Source organism: Rousettus aegyptiacus, unplaced genomic scaffold (assembly GCF_014176215.1).
Source record: "Rousettus aegyptiacus isolate mRouAeg1 unplaced genomic scaffold, mRouAeg1.p scaffold_m13_p_2, whole genome shotgun sequence".
In the NCBI taxonomy this organism is placed as follows: domain Eukaryota; kingdom Metazoa; phylum Chordata; class Mammalia; order Chiroptera; family Pteropodidae; genus Rousettus; species Rousettus aegyptiacus.
The window spans coordinates 176,850,963-176,871,664 of record NW_023416295.1 but is presented as its reverse complement, the minus strand read 5'-3'; the positions used below and the strand labels follow the sequence as shown (position 1 = coordinate 176,871,664).

At 65.7% G+C, this 20,702-nt stretch overlaps 1 protein-coding gene across 11 annotated transcripts in view; it reads left to right on the top strand.

Annotated features, from left to right (window-relative positions):
- BRD1 (bromodomain containing 1) overlaps positions 1-20,702 on the top strand; it is a 37,830-nt gene that overhangs the window by 2,663 nt on the left and 14,465 nt on the right. For 8 of the 11 annotated variants that reach the window (XR_004955937.1, XM_036237710.1, XM_036237711.1 and 5 more), the window contains exons 2-7: positions 388-1,768; positions 11,568-11,724; positions 15,230-15,361; positions 15,763-15,891; positions 16,268-16,580; positions 17,359-17,619. Coding sequence is in view for 10 of the 11 variants with exons in the window: in XM_036237709.1 (XP_036093602.1) it covers positions 388-1,768; positions 11,568-11,724; positions 15,230-15,361; positions 15,763-15,891; positions 16,268-16,580; positions 17,359-17,619 (2,373 nt within the window). In the remaining variant the exon portion in view is untranslated. Of the gene's footprint in view, positions 1-387; positions 1,769-11,567; positions 11,725-15,229; positions 15,362-15,762; positions 15,892-16,267; positions 16,581-17,358; positions 17,620-20,702 lie in introns of those variants that run through there. The other 3 variants (XM_036237713.1, XM_036237715.1, XM_036237718.1) reach the window with 2 other exon arrangements.

Sequence of the window (20,702 nt, the reverse complement as noted above, 5' to 3'; positions counted from 1 at the left end):
GAGCACTGGTCAGGGGCAGGGAGCTGCCGAGCACCCTTGCCTCACAGTCACAACCTCCATGCCTCCTAGAGGTTAGCCCTGTGCGTGGGTGGCCTTGCTTGGCCCAGGGCTAGGACCCTTGCTCTTGAGGGACTCTGCAGTCATTTTGGTGACAGGTTGGCTTGGTCTGGGAAGATGTCTGGCAAGCAGTGGGAATTGCAGAGTATCCTGGAGGGTCACTTCTCACCACCTGCCCTTTCTTCTGATCCTGGGAGGCCCCGGTGGGGACGGGCTGTCCTGGGATGAGGGATTTGGGGACCCTCCGAGCCCGTCAGCTGCGAGTTCTGATTTCGTGTGCGTGGCTGTGGCAGCTTCCTCGAGCTGACTTGGTCTCTGCCTCTGTCTCAGGGAGCCAGTACCAAATGAGGAGGAAAGGACGATGCCATCGAGGCGCTGCAGTGAGGCACCCTTCCTCCCCGTGCAGCACTAAGCACCCCCCGGCGCGGGAGACCCTGACCTACGCGCAGGCGCAGAGGATGGTCGAGATCGAGATCGAGGGGCGCCTGCACAGGATCAGCATTTTCGACCCCCTGGAGATCATACTGGAAGATGACCTCACCGCTCAAGAAATGAGCGAATGCAACAGCAATAAAGAGAACAGCGAGAGGCCGCCTGTGTGCCTGAGAACTAAGCGCCACAAAAACAACAGGGTCCGAAAGAAAAACGAGGCCGTCCCCAGCGCGCACGGCACGCCGGCCTCGGCCAGTGCGCTGCCGGAGCCCAAGGTGCGGCTGGTGGAGTACAGCCCCCCGTCCGCCCCCAGGAGGCCCCCCGTGTACTACAAGTTCATCGAGAAGTCGGCGGAGGAGCTGGACGACGAGGTGGAGTACGACATGGACGAGGAGGACTACGCCTGGCTGGAGATCATCAACGAGCGGCGCAAGGGCGACTGCGTGTCGGCCGTGTCGCAGAGCGTGTTCGAGTTCCTGATGGACCGCTTCGAGAAGGAGTCCTACTGCGAGAACCAGAAGCAGGGCGAGCAGCAGTCGCTGATCGACGAGGACGCCGTGTGCTGCATCTGCATGGACGGCGAGTGCCAGAACAGCAACGTCATCCTCTTCTGCGACATGTGCAACCTGGCTGTGCACCAGGAGTGTTACGGCGTGCCCTACATCCCCGAGGGCCAGTGGCTGTGCCGACACTGCCTGCAGTCCCGGGCCCGGCCCGCCGACTGCGTGCTCTGCCCCAACAAGGGAGGTGCCTTCAAAAAGACGGACGATGACCGCTGGGGCCACGTGGTGTGCGCCCTGTGGATCCCGGAGGTGGGCTTCGCCAACACGGTGTTCATCGAGCCCATCGACGGGGTCAGGAACATCCCGCCTGCCCGCTGGAAGCTGACCTGCTACCTCTGCAAGCAGAAGGGCGTGGGCGCCTGCATCCAGTGCCACAAGGCCAACTGCTACACGGCCTTCCACGTCACGTGCGCCCAGAGGGCCGGCCTCTACATGAAGATGGAGCCCGTGAGGGAGCTGGCCGGTGGCGCCACCACCTTCTCCGTCAGAAAGACCGCGTACTGTGACGTCCACACGCCCCCGGGCTGCACCCGGAGGCCTCTGAACATTTATGGGGATGTCGAAATGAAGAACGGTGTGTGTCGAAAAGAGGGCTCGGTCAAAACGGTCAGGTCCACGTCCAAGGTCAGGAAGAAAGCGAAGAAGGCTAAGAAGACGCTGAGCGAGCCTTGTGCGGCCTTGCCGCCTGTATGCGCCCCCTACATCCCCCCTCAGAGGTAAGCGGGTCTGGGGGCGCCAGGGAGGGGCCCCACTGGCCGGGCGGGGCACCCTGGCGCCTGCTGTTGGCCACTAGGGCGCTGCCCCATGCAGTCCCTGTTCTTTAGCCCCCTGGGGGTCAGCCACTCTGGAAGGATGTTCGACGTTCCTGCTGCCCACATCAGCCCTTGGTCAGCCGGACACTGGTCACCGGGCTCCGGGGCTGAGAGTGCCCAGGCGTGGCTCGCTCGCTTAGACACAGCCACATGCTCTTCCTCACCCCGCTCCCTCGCCGCAGCTGGGGAACCTTGTGGGATTTTCGGCGTAACCTGGCGGGAAGGAAAGCAGCGTGACCGGGTGGGAAGACCCTGGGGCAGAGACCGGAGTGGGGCTGGCCAGAGCCTGAGCCCTGCGGAGGGAGGCGCCGGCTGCCTTTCTGACGTGTGACAGTGTCTGGTTTTCCTGACCACGTCCTTCGTGGCGTGGTCGCTGGCCAGCGTGGGGCTGTCCGGCCGAGAGCGGGGGTCTCAGTGGCGGGCTCCGGCCCTGTCAGCGCCTGCCGTGGGCAGGCCCCGCCTCGCTCTTGCCCGGTCCCCTGGCCGGTCCTCATCCAGCTATGTCTGCTCCTGTGCCTGGACATGTCTCCTCTGCCTGCTTGTCCTGTTACGGCCCTGCCGAAGGTGCTCCTGTCGGGAGCGTGAGCTCAGTGACGAGGGCAGTTTCACACCAGCGGCCTTGAGTGCTGGGGGGGCAGGCACCCCACACCGGTGCTTCCTGAGCTTTGAGGAAGTGACACACTTGTAACGGGCCTGGTTGGGGAGGAAGTCCGGCATCGAGCCGACGGGGTCAGGGTGCGCGGGGCGTCTGCTCGCGAGAGCGGTAGGAGAGGCGCCTGTTGGTACCCGGACTGTCTTGGTATTTGCGAGTGAGTCATGTGGAGGGAAAACTGTGTTAAGTCCAGTAGGTGACAGACCAAGATATTTTTATTTAAAGAGAAAGTCAGTTTTACTATCTCGAATGTTAGCCTTCTCTGTGTTTTTCCTGTGTATCCGTGCCTTCTGACACATTGCGTTTAAGTGTCACGAGTTTCGTCACGCTCTCACTAGTGAGCTTATGAGTGTGCCGGGACCTGCCGCGGAGAGTCCTGGTTTCACCTGGACGGGAGCAGGCACTTACTCTGGAGAGGTAGAAGTGCGGCTTTGCCCCCGCCCCCGAAACGGCTTCTTTTCTCTTTTACAGAGCAGTGTGTGCTCTTTACAGAGCCAGGGAATCCAGACAAAGTGGGTGAAACGTGCTCACGTTTGGAGAAAACCTGTCGGCCTGACTCTGAAAGACGGTTTCGTTTGAGTTCCCACCTCTGAGTGAAGAAGTGTGGGGTTCGTGTTAAGGGTGGTCTCTAAGAGCCTCAGCATTTTCAGCTTTCCTGAAATTGAGGTAGACAACAAACATGTGACTTAACAAACAAACACAGAAGTCCAGGGAGCTCCCCTGGTCCCCGCCCTGGTCCCACATGGGCCGGCCTGGGGCCACGGGCACGTGGGCAGGAGAGAGCGGCCAGGGGTCTGAGGTGACTTGGCCCGTGAGAACGCTCACGCTTCGGCCCGCGTTTCAGAGCAGACAGTGGAGCTGAGCCACGTGCTGAAGGTGTGGTTGCTGTTTGTTCTTGTCCTAATTTAGGGATCGCCCGTCATTTCGGTTTGGAGTAGAGTCGAAGGATGCACCTGGACAAGTGTCTGGGCCGCAGGTTTTGTCGACAGGGCTGCTTGGAGTCTCTGGGAGACCCTGATGCCCCGGGTCACCTTGCCGCAGGAGGAGCTCTCCCAGTCAGAGTGTTGGAGCACTAGTGGGCGTCAGGGCAGGTGCTGGTTGTGGTGGCTGACTGGTGGCCTGTTCTCAGGATTGAGGCATTACTTCGGGGTGTGCAGGGGGCCCAGGGAGCGCCGCCTGCAGGGGAAGCTGGGCGCCCTCCACAGCCTGTGCTGCGAGAACCAGCCGAGCAGTGACAGTGCCCCAGGCCCGCGGGGCAGTGGAAGGGACGTGGGCCGAGGGAGGAGGGTCGTCCTCGCGCCCTGCAGGGAGGACAGAGGACAGGGACAGCGAGTGCTTTGTGATTTGGTGGTTTAAACATTAAATTTTCAAGTAGTGAGGACAGCAGACAGTTGGTTCTAAGTTAGTCTGTTCCCAACGAGCAGAGGACAGCGTGTTCAATTTTAGAACATTTAATGCCTTGAAGTCACAGACTGGTTTTGACTTCCTTGAGTACTAGATCCCGGGATAAGAGGTGGTTCATCGAAGGCTTTGGCCACCCACTTGAGAGTCCCGAGTTGCTAGACTGAGGCTGGGGACCCAGGCCCATGGCGGACCCGCCCGCGCCAGTCCCCGGGTGCCGTGGGTGTGGTCGGCCACTGCACGGGCTCTCCTAGTCACTCCTGAGCAGCTGCCTCCCCTGCTCTCCTTAGAACGAAAGCTGCTTCCAGCAGCGCCAGCGTCTGGGGTGGGAAGCCAGCTGTAGGGAAGACGGTGCCCATCGCCTCCGAGAAACGCCGTGACCTGGGTGCTGCCGCTGCTCCCGTTGCCCGCTGCCCCCTCGCACGCCGGCTTCGCCGTGCGTCCTCCTCCTCCGGTTCCTTGTCTCCTTGACAGCTGCCTCCTGGGGGAGGGGATGGTCAGGGGAAGGGACTCATTGAGTTCGGGCTGCCTGGCTCCCCTGGTGTAACTGATCAGCCCCCCCGCCCCCCTCCGGAGCGCCCGGTCAGGTAACTTCGCCCCTCATCTGTGGCTTCTTGTGAACACAGTGGATGCGCTTCTCAGCCAGGTCCTCTCGGCCACTTGGGTTGTTGCACGTAGAGTCTCAAGTCAGGGCCGATGCCACAAAGTAAGTGGTGGTCTGCGTCAGCGGTGAGGACGGAGGAGCGACTCCCCAGCCCTCCGTCCCTGAGGCCCCTGCTGCTGGGCACCCTCGCTTCCGTACGTCAGACCAGCCGCGAGTGAGTCCGCGCAGTGGCCGACGGGGGACTTCGTGCTTGTGACTGCGGCGGTGAGAACTTGGCCTTGCGTCTCGTGTCTTCACGTGTCCAGCAGCGAGTTATGTTGTACCACGACGAGCCGTGGCCTGGGGACGCGAGAGACATGCCGGCTCAGCCCTGCCGGGCGGAGGCCCCGCTCTGGGGGCCCCACAGCAGCGGGGCTGTGTGTGCACCTGTGGACATGCGTCGGGGGCTGTCCCGAAACCCCGTGGCCTGGGTGGCAGCTCCCCCAGCACCCCCAGGGGAAGGTGCTCAGGCAGCTCCGGAACGCGGCTGGGGAGCCAGGACAGAGGGTCGGCGGCGGGTGTGCCCGCGCAGGCTGCACCGCGCTTCCGCGGTGGCGGGGCGTCCGCGCCCCGTGTCCCGAGCGCCGTCTTGCGCGCTCCACTCCTGCTCCCCCTGTGGGTCGGGGCCTCGGAAGGCCGGGAATGCTGGGAAAGGCCGTGAGTCCGCTTGGCACTGTGCACTTCCGATGCGTTTGGCTGCGACGAGGTCGCGGTGTTAATGCGAATAAGTTAGTGTTCCCGGGAGCCGGTGCGCGGCTGCCGTGTGTCAGCCAGCATTCGGACGGCTCGGCCCCGCCGCCCTCAAGCCGCCGCCTCCTGGCGGCTCTGCCGGGTCGGCGGGCTCCGTGGCCAGGGCTGCCCGGGTGTCCCCCATGCTCAGCCCGCCGGCTGCGATTGCCGTCCCCCTGGACGGGGTCTCCCCGCCACGCTCCTGGAGCGCAGAGCAGGTTCCGTCCCCGGGGAGAGCTCGCCCGGTGGGCTTTGCCACGTCCGTTCCCAGCCACTGCGCTCGCTCCCTCAGTTCACCCGCAGACTGTAATCCTGGCGGCGGGTCATCGCCACGCGCAGGCGGGCCCCCACTCCTGCCTGGGTGTCCCCTGGGCTCGTGTGGGCACCGTATTGGGTAGTGACAAGCAGGCCGAGGGAGTGCCCTCCACAGGCACGTGTAGAGGCCAGAGTCGGGCCGGGGGGTGGGGGTCATCTTTAGTTCAGCTTTTGACTTGGGAAAAACGCAGTTTATGAACTATTGGGAGAACAAGGAGAAGGAAGAACACCACACCTTTACCCCGAGTCTCCTCTCGCTGACTGACGTCGTGCCCTGCGTGCCCCGCACGCGGCGGCCCCTCCGAGGGGCCCTGCGGGGCGCCGTGACGGTGTTTGCCTCCCCTGTCTGCAGTGCAGCGGGAAGGACCACGGCGTCCCCATCACCTGCAGTCGGGACCTGTCCTGGTCAGTGTCCGTGGTCTGTCCTTGGTCCGGACACTTCCATGGCTGCCTGTTGTCCCTGAGAAGCCCTGTTTTAGGGAAGACAGACAGCCCCGCCCCTCAGGACTGCAGCCTCCTGTAGGATTTGGGTGGCGCCCTCGTGGCTATCGGACGGGTCCCAGGGACCACATAGACGTCATGCGTCCCCCACCTGGAGGCCGCACTGTCCCTTGCTTCTTGGTGACAGAAATGTTGCTAGTGTCCCCGGGGACATTGTTTGCTTTTGTTGCTCCTGGAGTGCGACATGAGGTCTGGGAGGCCCTCGGAGGCCACGTGGCCACCCTGCTCCACTTCGAGGCCCAGGCGTCGCATCCCGTCTGCCCGTGCTGGGTCACGGCCCCGTGAGGGCCGGACATGGTGTCCACCTCAGCCCTCCCTCCGCTTTTCCCGTCAGCAGGGTCCCCTTGTTCTCCTGACGTCATGGGTCAGGAGGCAGTGGTTTCCAGGGCCACCCCGCGGGTCCCCGAGGTAGGCTCGCGAGTGCTGGGCCAGGCCGGGCGCTCAGTGGGTGGTGGGGAGAGGCGGGCATCGGGTGGGCATGAGCTTGGGCTCCGCCCTGCTGACCGTTACTGTTGGCCTGGTCTCGGGGACCCCAGCTCTTGGTTGGCTGGGGAGGTCCACTGCAGGCAGCCACCTCCCTGTGACGGTGGCGGGGAGGCCCAGCCGGGACGTGCTGATGTGCACACCCCGGTGATCTTGGGGCCCTGATACTGTCACCTCCGTGTCTGGGAACCCAGGAGGGTCTGGAGAGTCCTGACCCGAGCCACACAGGGCAGGGGGTTCTCCTGGGAGCCAGGGTGGCCAAGAACCACTTCCAGAGGCAATGTGGGGCCTTTAGGTCTGAGGGGTTGGCTCTGTCTCGCTGGTACCACGGCGACCTCCCTCCAACCCCAGCCGTTCGTGCCCATCGTAGAGATTCAGACCCTTCAAGAGGGTTGGGGAGGGGGGCGCGTCCAAAGCCCCGGTGCCCAGTGGCGACCGCAGGCCACGTCGCGAGGGCCTCGGTGCGGCGTGGACAGGGTCCCTCCCACACGCAGGCGGGGTGGCTTTCTAATGGCATTTTCTCTGTTTTCGTGATTTTTATATCACAAGCTCAAACACAAGAAGAAACTCGAGAGATGACGTTCCCGTATATCAGAGGTAGAGCCCTTAGAAAGCGGAGCCGAGTGTTGGGCGAGGGCCCCTCCCAGACGCTGCCCTCCTCACGGCGCGTTGCGGTGCCTTGCGGCGTGTTGCGGTGCGCTCCACTGGCCACGCCTGCCTCCCTGCCGGGTGCACAGGCCGTCCGGGCGGCCTGCACGGGGACCTCGGACCCAGGTTGCGTGTTGCAGTGGGTCTGTGTCGTCCTGACTGAAGTGTCCCTGGTGGGTGGTGTTGGGTACGTCCTTGCTGCCAGCGCCGGCGCTCCTGGGAGCGGCGTTTTGGGTGCTGGTACGCTACCCCCAGCACCACCCGGGGTGTCTCTGTCCTCGCTGGCGAGTCGTGTGGCGAGTCGGGCAGGTTGTGTGGATGGCTTCCCGCCCCCGGGCGCACCTTCTCATTTTCACTGAGGCCTTCAGAAGTCTTTTCAGATTCGGAAACCTGTGGCGTAGGCGAGCCCGGCGCTCCGACTCCGCCTTGGCAGTCACCAGCCCCCACCCCTGTCTGGCGCCCTCACCCGCTGCCTCGTGATGGCTGTGAGGCAGGTCCCAGTTGCCGCTTCCCGCACGGGCGCGTCGGCGTGGAGAGCTGGGGCCCGCAAACAGCCGCAGTCGCCGCGTTCTGACGACGGTAGTCAGCTGCCGTGGTCTCCGATGCGGGGCGCGGCGGGGTCGGGTCGGGTCGAGGCGTCCGCAGGCCACCGCCCTGCGGCTCTGCCCCGCCCGTCCTCCCTGCAGCCGGCGGGCGTGCCGGTTGACGCGCCCCGCCCATCGGCCTCCAGCGCTCACGGCCCTGTCCCCGCACCTCTGGCCACCTGTCCGAATCCCACAGCGGCTCCCCCAGCCCTGCCCTGTGCGGGCCAGGCCCCCCCCCGCCGCCCCGTTCTCCGTCGCCGGGCCGAGCGAGGCCCCCGGCCTCACGCTCTGCTTTGGGCTGGGCCCAGGCCCCCAGCGTGCGTGACTGTCCCGGAAGCCTCGCTCCCGCCGTCTGTGGAAACGTGGCCGTGGCCGCCCCGCTGCCCACGAGGACGTCGTCGGCGTTTTCATGGGAGGCGATGGTTTGCGCCGTAAAATTTTCGCGACAGTTAGTACGGGGGTGTTTGTAAAAATTTGTTTTCTTTTGTCATTTGTATAGAGCCGGGTTTTTGTTTTTAGACGGGTAAAGTACGTTGTTGGTAGGATGCCTTCGTGGACGTCTGTGAACGCAGCAGTGCGGCGGGCCGCTCCGGCCTGCGGTTCTTCCTGTTGTCATCCAGACTCGCCCGGGGACTGCCCGCCCAGGGCCCACGGGATGGGCGACGGCGGACCTGAGGCACGGCCTTTCGTTCTTTAACGCACCTTCATTTATTTACTTGCGGCTAGTGCTGTGCCTCGCTTAAACAACCCTTGAGTCCTGTGAGGGCCTCAGGGTGTCCTTCCAGGCTCTTCAGCGGCGCTCCTGCCGCCCGGCCCGCTCGGGGCTGGGCAGCGACGGTGCTCTCAAGCACTTTGATTTGTGGGCTGTCTCCTTGCTGCTGTCACCTCTCTAGCGAGTCGGCCCGGGGGGGGGGGGCGTGGGGGGGCGCGTGTCCCATGCGGCGGTTCCACCAGTGTCCCTCACGGGTCTTCAGTCACTGTGGCCGACTGCCGCCCAGCTGGCGCCCCCACGTTAACCTCAGGTCGCTCTTGCTGGACCTTGAGTGAACGGTTTCTTCGTGGTCATGTTGTCACAGTTGTTAGTACATGTTCAGATGAAACAAACGGGCGACTTGAGGATTCTTAACCCAAAGTGACACTTCCGGGTGCATTTCTTAATGAAGCGGGGTTCGGAAAGACAGGCGCGGTTTCTGTGCGGACGTCCCTCTGCGGTGCGGCAGGGTCTCCCTCTGCTGTGTTCCTGGTTGCTGCCGGGGACGTGAGCGCTGCGACCCTTCCCCGCACGTGCGGTAGGTTGTATAAGAGGCTGTAGCGATGCAGTCACTTTGTAAAACTCCCTTCCACGCCGTGTCCCCAGATCGCACACTGACGCTTCACGAGCTGCCCTGCGTTGGGGTCCGCTTCAGTTTCTCCGGAAGCTCAGCGCAGGCGGCCGCGGCTGCCGCCGTTCACTGTCTCCTGATGCGTCTCCAGAGGCCGTGTTGCCAGCACGTACGGGGCGTCTGTCAGTTGTGCCTGTCGATCGGTCACTTGGAGGCACCTTGTTTATGAGACACATTCGGAAAGGCTTGAGAAAGTCAGACTGTAAGCCTTTCAATATGTTCTTACCAAATACTGTACTAAAAAAGTTTAAAATAGAATCCAAAATCGGGAAGTTGCGTAGAAGAAACGCCTGGTTTAATGACTGACTGCAGGGCAGGCAAGCTCGAAACCTCAGTCTGCCTGACGGGCTAGCTGGCCAGCCCCCAGCCCCTGGGACCGCCGCCGTACTCCCCTGTGTGGGACGCACCTGCTTGCCCCGTCCTGGACACCAGCGCTCACTGGGCCTCTGCAGTTAACGCGAGCCCAGGGCATCTCCCCGCTGGGCCTCTTTCCCCGTGGAGTTTGTCCAGGGAGCCAAGTCCCTTCCCGTCCTGCACTGGTGCCGTGCCCTCCCCTGGGCATGTCCGCGGTGTGGGCTGGCGCGCCCTCCGCCCCCCACGGCCGGGCGGGTGCAGGCGGGTGCGGCGCTGGGTGTGAGCACAGTGTGCGTCCTGCGCCCCTGGGCGCCTGGGGGTCCGTGCGCTGGAACCAGTGCTCAGCGTGGCTTGCAGCGCGCTCGTCAGGACAGCTGCCCGCGCGTTCCCCCGACGCCCTGGGCTGCCGACCGCGGGGACGTCCCAGCTCTGGAGAGAGGGCGGCTGGTTTCGCGAGGTTCGTGTCTTTATGAAAGCACACGGCCAAACTGCATTTTTCTGGACCATGGAATTGTCAAAAAGTGTTTCTGTGTACTTGCTTCACGGGACCCTCGAGCTAGGCGAGTGAGCGTGTGCGGAGGGCCGCGGGGCACTGTGGCCGGCCATGGCTGTGCCCGTGGGCACATCGGCCCGGGTGTGGGGCCCTCTGCAGATCCTGCGTCTCCAGCGCACCTTCTAGCGGGGCCCCAGCCACGGTGGGGTCGGGCCGGGTGCTGCGTGTGGGCATCCTGTCCCTGCCATGCTGAGGCCATGTGACCAGGTGTCCTGGAATGTGCAGACCTGGGGCCCTTTGGTCAAGGGCAGCCTGACACACTCGAGCTTGTACGTACTTGGGGTTCACATCTGCCTGAGGGGGCTCTTGGCACCTTCCTCTTGGGGCTTGACCGGACAAGGTTACTTGTGCAAAACCCCTGGCCTGTGTCTGGCACAGAGCTGTCTCCAAAGTCAGTTTCTCAAGTTGAGTACCCTGAAGGACTTAAGCTGTGTCCCCCTAGAGGAGGTGGCATTGGGTCCCTGCATGGCATGCGAGTCTTGACCCCAGGAGGGCAGCCATGTCCTTCAGAGCTCAGTGGGTGGCCGAGCGGCAGCGTGGCCGGGGGCTGTGGTCTACGCGGAGGGCCGTGCGGGGCTGCGCCTGGCGGAGCCGGGGGTGCAGGGGCTGTGTGCGCCTGTTGTGTTCATTGGTTATTTTGGGGAACTTTCGAGTTGCATCCTTTAAAAAGATTAGTTTTGAAATTCCTTGATTTCCATCCTGAAATCCCGATGTCGGTGCGCGTGAGCGACGCCCGCCGCCCTTCCCGTCTCTGTCCTGTTGAGCTTCGCGTTGGGAGCGGCTTCCCGTTGCTGCTCAGCGTCCTCGCGCGGCGGGTCGGCCGGCGGCCGCTTCAGGGGGCGGCTCTGGGGAGCTGCCAGCTCTCTGGTGGCCGTAGGATTGTTGAGCGATCACCCTCCGCGAGTGTTCTTACAAAGCCTGTGCATTCCGCGGTCTCTCGGGGACGCGGCCCCGTTGTCACCTCAGCCAGCAGCAGCCCCTCTTCCTCTGCAGCTCTGGCCCTCGGCTGCTTCTCCCTCTGCCTCGAGTCGTCGCATCTCTGTGCTCTTTGAGGTGACTGAATGGGACCGGCACCCTGCACCCGCCCCCCTCCGTGGGCGTGAGCTGTCCCCAAGGGGTCTTCATGCGTACCTGGTCACGGCCACGTGCCTGGGGCGGCGTGCTGTGGAAGGAACTAAACACGTTCGAGCTGTGCTCGGCACGTTTTCTTGTTAGGTGTCTGAACTGGTAAGCACGGTGCGAGTCGAGGTGGGTGACTCCCGTGGCCAGTCGGAGATGCTGGCCTGTGTCAGCAGAACCTGGGACCGCGGAGGCGGCGCTCCGTGAGCCAGGGCCGGGGGAGACGTGGTGTTTGCACGTCCGGCTGGGGGAACGGAGTGCTGTCATTTGTAGTTTCCACGACGAAAACGTGTTAACGTACCTTTTTAAAGCTAAACTCTGAGTTTTCCCGTGTTTTAGATTAAATAGGATTGCGAATCAGGTGTCCATTCAGCGGAAGAAGCAGTTTGTGGAGCGCGCCCACAGCTACTGGCTGCTGAAGAGGCTGTCCAGGAACGGCGCGCCCCTGCTGAGGCGGCTCCAGTCCAGCCTGCAGTCCCAGCGGAGCGCCCAGCAGGTACGTGCCCTGCCGTCGCTTCCCCCTCCTGACACTGCGGGGCGGCCGGGCTGGGGTCCGAGCCCCTGGGAGCCCGCGCCTGCTTCCGGCTCCGCCCCGTCCGGAGGCCGGGTGCTAGCAGCAGGCGAGGACTGGGCGTCCTGGCTGTCGCGGTGGGTGTGCGGGGGACGCCCCGTGGCTGGGTGTTGCTGCCCCTGGGGTCCTGCTGCGCTCCCCCGCTCTGCACACGGTGGGGATGCCCAGGGAGGGGCAGTCCCAGGGACCACGTGGGTGAGGGCCCGCAGCGTGGAGCAGCAGCCGGCGGGCTCGTGTTGGACGGGAGGCCTGCACGAGGAGGGGTGTGCGTCGAGGGCCTCCTCTGCAGCGGCGTCAGCGTCGGTGCAGGGTGAGCGAGGGAACGGGAGCCCCGCTTTTTAAAGGAACCGAGCCAGACGCGCTCTTCATTAGAGTGCTGACTGGGGTTCCGGAGCCACGCGATGCTCTCCCGCAGTTCTCAGAGAAGGCGTTGTAGAAAGGCTTCGAAAGCAGAGATGGCTCATCTGCACGTGGCCCGAGTTCTTGGCTGGCACTGTCGGCCCACTTGGTGCTCTGCGGGGTGGCGTCCACGGCTGGCCACCAGGCCTGGCCACCACCTTGGGCTGAGAGGAGAGTGGGGTCTGGTCAGAGCCCTCGCTGCCCTCGCTCCACCTCCTGGGCACGCAGCGGGCACTGTCCCTCAGACCGCTGGGGCAGCCGCCACACTGGCGTGTGCGAGCCCCTGTTGCCCAGGGTCTTCCCGTGCCGCGTCGCCCAGCGGCTGAGCGAGTCCACGGGACGGACGCCGTCAGAGCCCGCGGGACGCGGTGCCCCGGGCCGGCGCGGGGCATGGGGCGCGGGACGCCGGGTTCCGGCGCGCGGCTCCCTGGCGCGCAGCGTCTCGGGGCTCCGCGGCCCACTGCCGGGTGTCGCTCCTCTGCCGAGTGCTGGGATTGGGCCCGACTCCCTGCCGGCTGCTCCGGTCTGGAAGCCCGTTCCTTGCCGAGGGGGTGCTGTCGCGTGTGTCACCACCGTGCACGGCGCCTGGCACGGAGAGGGCCGTGGACTTGGTCGTCGAGCGCGTCAACGCCGCTTACCTCACGTCGCGTCCCGAGGCGGCGCTTCTCGTCCCCGCCTCCCGTCTCCCAGGCGCCCCTGGCCCGGACGTCGGCGTTATTCTCGGGGACCCCTCATCCTGATGCTTTCTAATTCTCTGGGGACAAACAGGTACTTCATTAACATGTTTAGGTGCGTAGTTTTTAAAACAGCTTGAATTTTAATGTCTTTTGGTAATGCTCTTTGAAGACCCAAAAGAAAGTGGAGATTCTGGGCCTCTCCAAGATGGGCCCTGACCCCCCGCTACCTCAGGGCTTGAGGGGTGTGCTTCTGCACCCCGCGGCCCGTCCCCTCAGTGGCCAGGGCTGCCGCGGGTGTCCTGGTACCTGCGGTGCCGTCTGCGTCGGCCCGTGGAAGGTGCAGGGACAGGTGCTCGCAGGCGGCGTGACGGACGGAGTGTGGCGGGCTGGGCCTCTGCAGACTCGCGTTGCCCGCCTGGGCTTCGGACGGCAGGGCCTCCTGGGGCGGGGCATGCTGTCGAGCTGGCCACCTTGCGGAGGGCTGGGAGGGGTCGGCACAGCTGTGCGTCAGTGCTCCCGGAGCGGAGCCGGTCGGCGTTGACCGCCCCAGGGTGCCCCTCGGGTGCCGCTGCCCCGTGGGCTGGCGGGGGACGGCTCCCCACACTGCCCTGCAAAGCTTCGCCTCTTGGCGGTGTCCAGAACAGCCATGTTCCACACAGACTTTTTAAGGCTCGGTGTGATTTCGGTGTCTCTTGGAACTTTAAAAATACTTCACGCGATACTTTGATTCATTCGTCCATGTTTCCGGGTGCCTGCCCAGAGCCTGGCCCTGGGAGAGGTTGGGTGCCTGTCCGTCCCTCGTCCCTCTAGGGCCTGACCTGGTGCGGGGGCGGCAGGGAGAGCGGACAGACAGGACTAGCCGGTCCAAGGGCGGACACGGGGCCTCAGGGCGCTGGGCCCTGCCCGGCCCCCACGCCGCGGGTCAGGGAGCCCTGGACGCACTCTGCTCGGGGCCTGGCCTGGCCTGGCGGGAAGTGCAGGCGCCCCGTGGGCCTGTGCAGTCCACCCTGCCCCGCCACCAGCGTCAGCCCCTTGGGGTCAGGTGGTGTCCTGCGACCTGGTGGATGTGCCGGGCCCTCACCGCGGTACCCTGTCCGCAGCCCAGGGGTTTCGATGGGCCTGGGCTGGTCCTCACTGGGGGGGGGGGCGGTTCCGGCCATCCCCCCACCCCAGCACCGCGTGTTCCCCTGCCAGGCCGTGCGTGGCCTCCGGTGTTGACTGGAAGTCAGGCTGGTTCAGGAGCGTGGCCTGGAATCCTCCTCAGGTGGTGTTCGGAACCAGAAGTGCCCTTGGTCCCGCCCCAGTCTGCAGAACCTTCCAGGGCGGGTGTCAGTGTGGAGCACAGACAGCCCTTGAGAGCAGGCGAGGCCACGGTCTTCCTGTGGCCAGGGCGGTGGGCACACTGGGCCCGGGGCACTATGGACGGTCACCGGGCCAGAGTCCGGGTGCCTGGTGTTTTCGGAGTGTCTGCTGCAAAGGGATGGACGAGAGGGTTTTCAGACGCTTTGAGGAATTTGCTTTTTACATGTGTTTTTTTACGTATACACTGGCGTTGTTCGCAGAGCTGATGTTGCTAACTCCTGTGTAGTGCCTGAGAGTTTTAAAAAAACGATGCCGAGGCCGCTTCCCGGCGGGGGCCCCTGCGCCAGCCCCTCCCTCGTGGTGCAGGAGCTCGTGGGTCCCCTGCAGAAAGCAGCGTCAGCGCGCGGCCTCAGGGCCGAGTGCCAGCGGTTCCCGCGGGCCAGGCCGAGCGGGCTCTCTGCCAGGTGCTCAGACAGGGGGCGAGGCGGGGTCCCCCTCGGCTGTTTCAGCTCCACCTGAAAGGGGTGGGGCAGAGGTCCAGAGAGAGGAGTGTGGCGGGTGTGAGCGCGTTCCCCGGGTGACGGGAGAGGCGGAGGCCACGGGCATGCCCCAGGGGCGCGGCGGGACGGGGAGGACGGCCATGGGCATGCCCCAGGGGCGTGGCGGGACGGGGAGGACGGCCTTCCCTCCGGCCGCTGAGACGAGCGTGTGCGTCGGGATAGGACCGTGGCGTCTGGGCTGCTGTGGTCAGAAGCCGCAGCAGGGACAGGCTTGAGCATGTGGGCGGCGGGGCTGGGAGGAGGCGAGGCCTCGGCCCCGCTCCTGGCTGCGCGGTGTCCGGCGGGCGCACCCCCTGTGAGACGCAGGCGCGGGGCGGCCCGGGCTGGAGCGCGTGGACTGGGCGGCAGGTGCCCCAGGCACACGTGAGGCCCGCGGGGCCTGGGCGGGCCTTGGGGACGGGGGAGGGAGCGCGGGGGGCTGCTCCCGCCCTCGGTGTCCGGGAGGGTCCTGGGCACCCAGGCTGACTGTGGCTTTCTGGTCCGGCCCCTCAGAGGGAGAGCGACGAGGAGCTCCAGGCCGCCAAGGAGCAGCTGAAGCGCTGGCAGCGGCTGCGGCACGACCTGGAGCGCGCCCGCCTGCTGGTCGAGCTCCTGCGCAAGCGCGAGAAGCTCAAGCGGGAGCAGGTGCGTGCCTGGGCGCCACGGGCCTCGCCTGGCCCTTCTCCCAGCCATCCTTGCGCGTGGCACGGGCCAGGTGGCCGGCTGCCATGGAGCGCGCTTTGCATCGTGGTGACCTTGGCCTCTTAGAGCCCGGGAGGGGGGTAGGGGCGCAGGACAGAGGCAGTGTGGTGTCCAGTGCAGTGGCCGTGATGGCGCTGGGCCAGGGAAGGCAGGAGCGGGAGACACGTGGGGGTGTCTGGGGCGCCATGCGTGCTGTGCCTGGGCCTAGGCCCTGGGCAGTTAGCGGGCAGCGGCCCAGGTACAAGGTAAGTGTTTCAGGTGGGGACTCCGTAGGCCACGGGGCGGGGGGTGGGGCTGCGCACCAGGAGGCAGGCGGGAGCTGAGGACCGAGCTGTCGCCCCCAGGTGAAAGTGGAGCGGATGGCACTGGAGCTGCGGCTGACCCCGCTGACGGCGCTGCTGCGCTCCGTCCTGGACCAGCTGCAGGACAAGGACCCGGCTCGCATATTCGCCCAGCCGGTGAGCCTGAAGGAGGTGGGTGTCCGCACGTGACTCGACTGCACGGCGACCAGAATGTCGCACGTTTTCGTCTGATCTGCTTCTTTGTCTTGTTGCAAACCGATCCACACCGTGTCGTAATGTATCAGGAGTGAGAAAGTCCCGCCTGGAAGGCACCTCTCTGCAGGGGTGGGGTCTGCCTGGCCCAGCACCGCAGCCACTGTGTTTCAGTAAAGGGGAGTCCCTGGGGCGCAGGTGGAAGTTTGCTGTCCTCAGTGCTGCCACTTACTACTGCGAGAGTCGGTTTTGCCATGCGTGAGTTCACGTGTGCGTGCACGTGAGACTCAGTGCCGGAGTGTGTGCTCAGGAGGACCCTTCACTGTTTGTGAGCACTTGTCCTCCGTCTGAGCAGGTACCAGACTACCTGGACCACATCAAGCAGCCCATGGACTTCGCCACGATGAGGAAGCGGCTGGAAGCCCAGGGGTACAGGAGCCTCCTCGAGTTCGAGGAGGACTTCGACCTGATCGTGGACAACTGCATGAGGTACAACGCCAAGGACACGGTGTTCTACAGAGCTGCGGTGAGGCTGCGCGACCAGGGGGGCGTCGTCCTGCGGCAGGCCCGCCGCCAGGTGGACAGCATCGGCTTCGAGGAGGCCTCCGGCCTGCACCTGCCTGAGCGGCCCGCCGCGGCCCCGCGGCGGCCTTTCTCCTGGGAGGATGGTAAGCACCGGGCCGGGTCCCCCCCCCCCCCGCTCAGTGGGGCGAGAAGGCGCCCACACGTGTGACTTTAGGTTTTCTAGTGGCCTCGTGAAGGAAAAGAAAGACGACGTGTGTTTTCAGGATGTACCTCGTACGTCACATGCCGTGCGCCTCAGGCGTGGTTTCTGGCATGCACTCCATGTAAAAATTACTGGAGGAATTCTTCTTTGATTTTCATTTTTAGGTTGCTACCTTGTGTGTGTTTTACACTCGTGGCACCTCTGTTCACACCAGCCACGTTTCAGGTGCTCACGTGAGAGACACACGTGGCCGTGCCCCACAGGGGACGGCCGCACTCTGCCTGGCGCAGCCCCCGTTGCGGGTCAGTTGGGGACGTGCACCCAGCGTGAGCCTTGGCAGCTCCGGAGGGTGTTGGCTGTGTCGTGGGTGGCAGCCACGAGCACAGTCCGCAGTGGGCTCCTTTGCGACTCCCTCTCCTGGTGCCTGGCCCGCCTCCCTCTGAGCCTGGGCCTGCGCCCTTAGTGGCTGAGTTCCCCACTCGCGGGAGCCAGGGCTACCCTCCATGCGCCCATGTCCCTGCGCGCCTGCCCGCTCTGCTTCTTGACACCGTGACAGCGCCGGTCATGGGCTTGGCAGGGGCAGAGCAGCCTGTGTCCTTACCACGTGGCTGAGCGAGGGACCTGGGCCCGGGCACTCTGACGGGCCATCGGGGTGCTGGGGCTTTGTCACGAGAGGACAGCGTGGCGGGCGGCTCACGGACAGGTGTCTTCTGGTTTAGTGGACAGGTTGCTGAATCCGGCCAACAGGGCCCACATGGCCCTGGAGGAGCAGCTGAGGGAGCTGCTGGAGAAGCTGGACCTCACGTGCTCCATGAAGTCCAGCGGGTCGCGGAGCAAACGGGCCAAGCTGCTGAAGAGAGAGATCGCCGTCATCCGGCACAAGCTGAGCCAGAGGCACAGCTCGCCCGCGGCCGCCGAGTCAGGTACTGGAGGCTTGGAAGATGAAGGCACTCGGCCTGGGCAGGAGCCGGGGGAGGAAGGTAAGCGCTCGTGCGGGGCCGCCGCCAACGGGGTCTCCCAAAGTCCACCCACCCGACAGACGGTGTCGCCTGTGCTGTGTTCGGGCACCTTAGTAGCTACAAAGTCTCAGGCATAGAATGAGGTTCTTTTTTCAGCTGGGTCCTGAAAAACGATGTAAAGAGAACGGTTTAGACCGTGTGTAGCCGTAGGGTCGTCGTGGAGCGGAGGTGACCTCAGCGGTAGGAGAGCCGGCGGGGCGTCTGTCGTGCCGAGTCAGCGGAGGACGGCTGTGCCGTGGGGCGTGCCTCACTCTCACCTGGGCGGCCGCCTGACGCGCGGAGGGCTGGGAAGGCCGCTCGCCCCAGTCGCTGGGGCCACGGCGTGGGGCCTGAGCCGCCCCGCGGGCCGCGGACAGCGCCGTCTCAGCAGTGCTTCCGGTGCACCGCGCCTCGCCCAGCCGGGGCGGGTGAGCCTGAGAGGACGGCTGGGCCGCGGGCGCCGCGTGGACAGGAAGCACACGGCGGGCGGTCACGGCGCGAGCCTTGTGCCCGGGCGAGGGCCCAGGGGGAGACGGCGGTCCGAGCAGGCGGGGCCGCGGGGCAGCGCTCCCCCCTTCTGATCGCGGGTCCGTGCGTTTCGGCCGCACAGACAGAAGGCGACGCGAGTGGGGCCGTCCCCCGGCAGCTGGGCGCAGCTGGGCTCGTGCCCTTCCCGAGCCGCAGAGCCGGCCGCACGCCAGTCGTGCCTTCGCTCTCCGAAAGCCTGTCGCCCGTGCGCCAGCCGGCGCGGCCCGTGAGTCAGCGCTAGCCGCGCCCGCCTAGTCCCTGAGCTGCGCGGGTTCCTGTGTCACGGCTCCCGTGGCCTGGCCCCGGGGACTGGAGCCGCGGTGCGCCTGAGGACACGAGCTGTGCGCGCAGAACCGTTCGCACAGCCTTTCCCGCGCTCGCGCCCGGTCTTGTTGCGGTTCTGCGATGGGTGGATTCGGGGCCTGCGGCACTGGGTGCAGGGTCCGGAGCTTGTCCCCTGGGCGACGTCAGTCACAGTCGGCCCTAGAGCAGAGCAGTGGCATCACTTTTAGCGCTCGTCCTGCCTGGGGTGTCTGGTGCTTGGGAGTGCCTGCTCGTAGGGACCCCCGACAGCCGCACGCATCCGAGTCCCAGCCTGCCCCCTGTCGTACCTAGCGGGTCCTCGGCGTCCAGGGTGGTCCCCGGTTGTCAGGCCTGTTGCATCCCTGGGGGCGAGCGTCCCACGACATCGCAGGACCGGCAGCGCGGGGTCAGTGTGGGACATCAGCTGTCCTCCCACCTAGTCCCCTTCCTGCTGCCCGAGCTGTCGTTCCAGCCAGAGGGCTCGCTTGCGCTCTGGGAGGGCGGCCGTCTGTGCGCCGTGCGCCCTGACGCGTGAGCGGGAGCGAGGCCGCCCACGGCCGGCCCCGTCTGCAGCCTCTGACCGCCTGCCGCTCGCAGTGCTCCTGCTCCTCGCTGCCCAGCACGCGCCACTCGCCCCGTTCTCGTGCTGCGGGTCCCCCCCCTGGTGTCGGGTCCTCACCTGCGAGGCAGGAGCCCCCCGTTAGCCCCCCGTTAGGCCCCGGCCCTCGACGGCCACCTCGGCTGCTCTCTGGTGCTGGTGTCATTTTGAGGGAAGCGCACTCACAAAGCTGCATCTGAGACAGAGGCCTGGACTCACTGCGGAGCACCCCGTTCTCGTTACGGACGGCCGCGTACACGGAGAGGGCCTGTCACTCCAAGCTGGGGGGCGAGAGCCTGGAGGGGCGGAGACAGCGTGAGGGTCCGGTGCGGGGCGGCCCCGCCGGAGAAGCCGCAGGCCTCCGTGGAGCAGGGCGGTCCGGGGCGTGGTGCCGTGAGGACAGCTCGGTGCGGGCGCTGGGTCGCTGTGGCAACGTGCGCTCAGGGGGCGCGGTGGGACGGGGCCACGGATCCGCGGAGGACGGGCCAGCGCCGCGGCGGCGTCACGACTTCCTAACGGTGGGCGCGTGGTCAGCCTCAGCTTGCGGTGTCTCGGTCACGGGGCCTCCGTCGGAGACACTGGAACAGGGAAGCCAGAGGCAGGGTCAGGCCCGCTGGACGTCCTCGTCTGAAGGAAGGAGGCCTCCCGGCAGTCCCGTCTGTCCCTGGAGATGTGGGCGGGGGGTCAGCAGCAGGCCCGTCCATCCCGTCACGCATGCTCTGCGGCTTGGGGCCGATTCTCCAGCGAGCTGTGGCCGCCTCAGCGCTGGCCTGTGCCGAGGCCCAGTGTGGGGCCGTTCTTCGTGGTCACTGCGGAGCTGAGTGGGGATCGGTCAGGGCTGGGGGCCAGAGTCACCCCGCCTGTGTCCACTGCTGAGCCCGTGCTTGTGTTCGGTCAGACATGGAGGCCGCCGAGTTTGGGTCCAGCTGACAGACGGGGTGCAGGATGGAGGCGGGGGCAGCTTCCGGAGAGCGGTGAGTTGCGGGCTGGTTGGGCACAGGGCGCTGTGACCAGGCCACCGCCCAGGCCTTCGGCTTCCAGCTGCGGGAGTTTGGGGCCGTGTCGTGAGCCCTGCGTCGACGCCTCGGGATGAGCTGTCCTGCGTCCGCGCAGCTCCGGAGGGCTCGCCGGCGGGATCGTCCCTCGGCGTCACCCTGGAGCGTGCAAAGGCCCCGTCGTGTGTGCGGGAGGACCTTCCACGCGGTGGGCGTGCACACGTGTGAGCCCTGCCCCGTGGGGCTGTGAGGGGGAAGCGTGCACCGGGCGGGGCCGGGTTGGGCGCCGCGGCTCTGGCCGGGTTCCGTGGCCGCGCGCGGGACCGCGTGGCGGGCGCAGTTGGCTGCCGCGTGTGCAGAGGCTCGCGGCACTGTCCTTCAGCCCAGGGCACCCCGCGCACGTCTGCTGAGATTCCGTGTCCCAAGGGGGAGGCCAAAGTGGTCGTTGTGTAGACTTGACACGTTCCAGTGAGTGGAATTTCGGCCGCTGAGTTCTGTACTCGCAAACTCTGAGACTCCATGCTCAGGTGGCACAGTGCGTCCTAGAAACTGGCCCCCAGCCGGACTGCGTGCCCCTGTGAGCAGAGTGTCCACACCTACTCAGCGCCTCCCAGCGAGGCTCCCGCAGGACACGTGCTCTG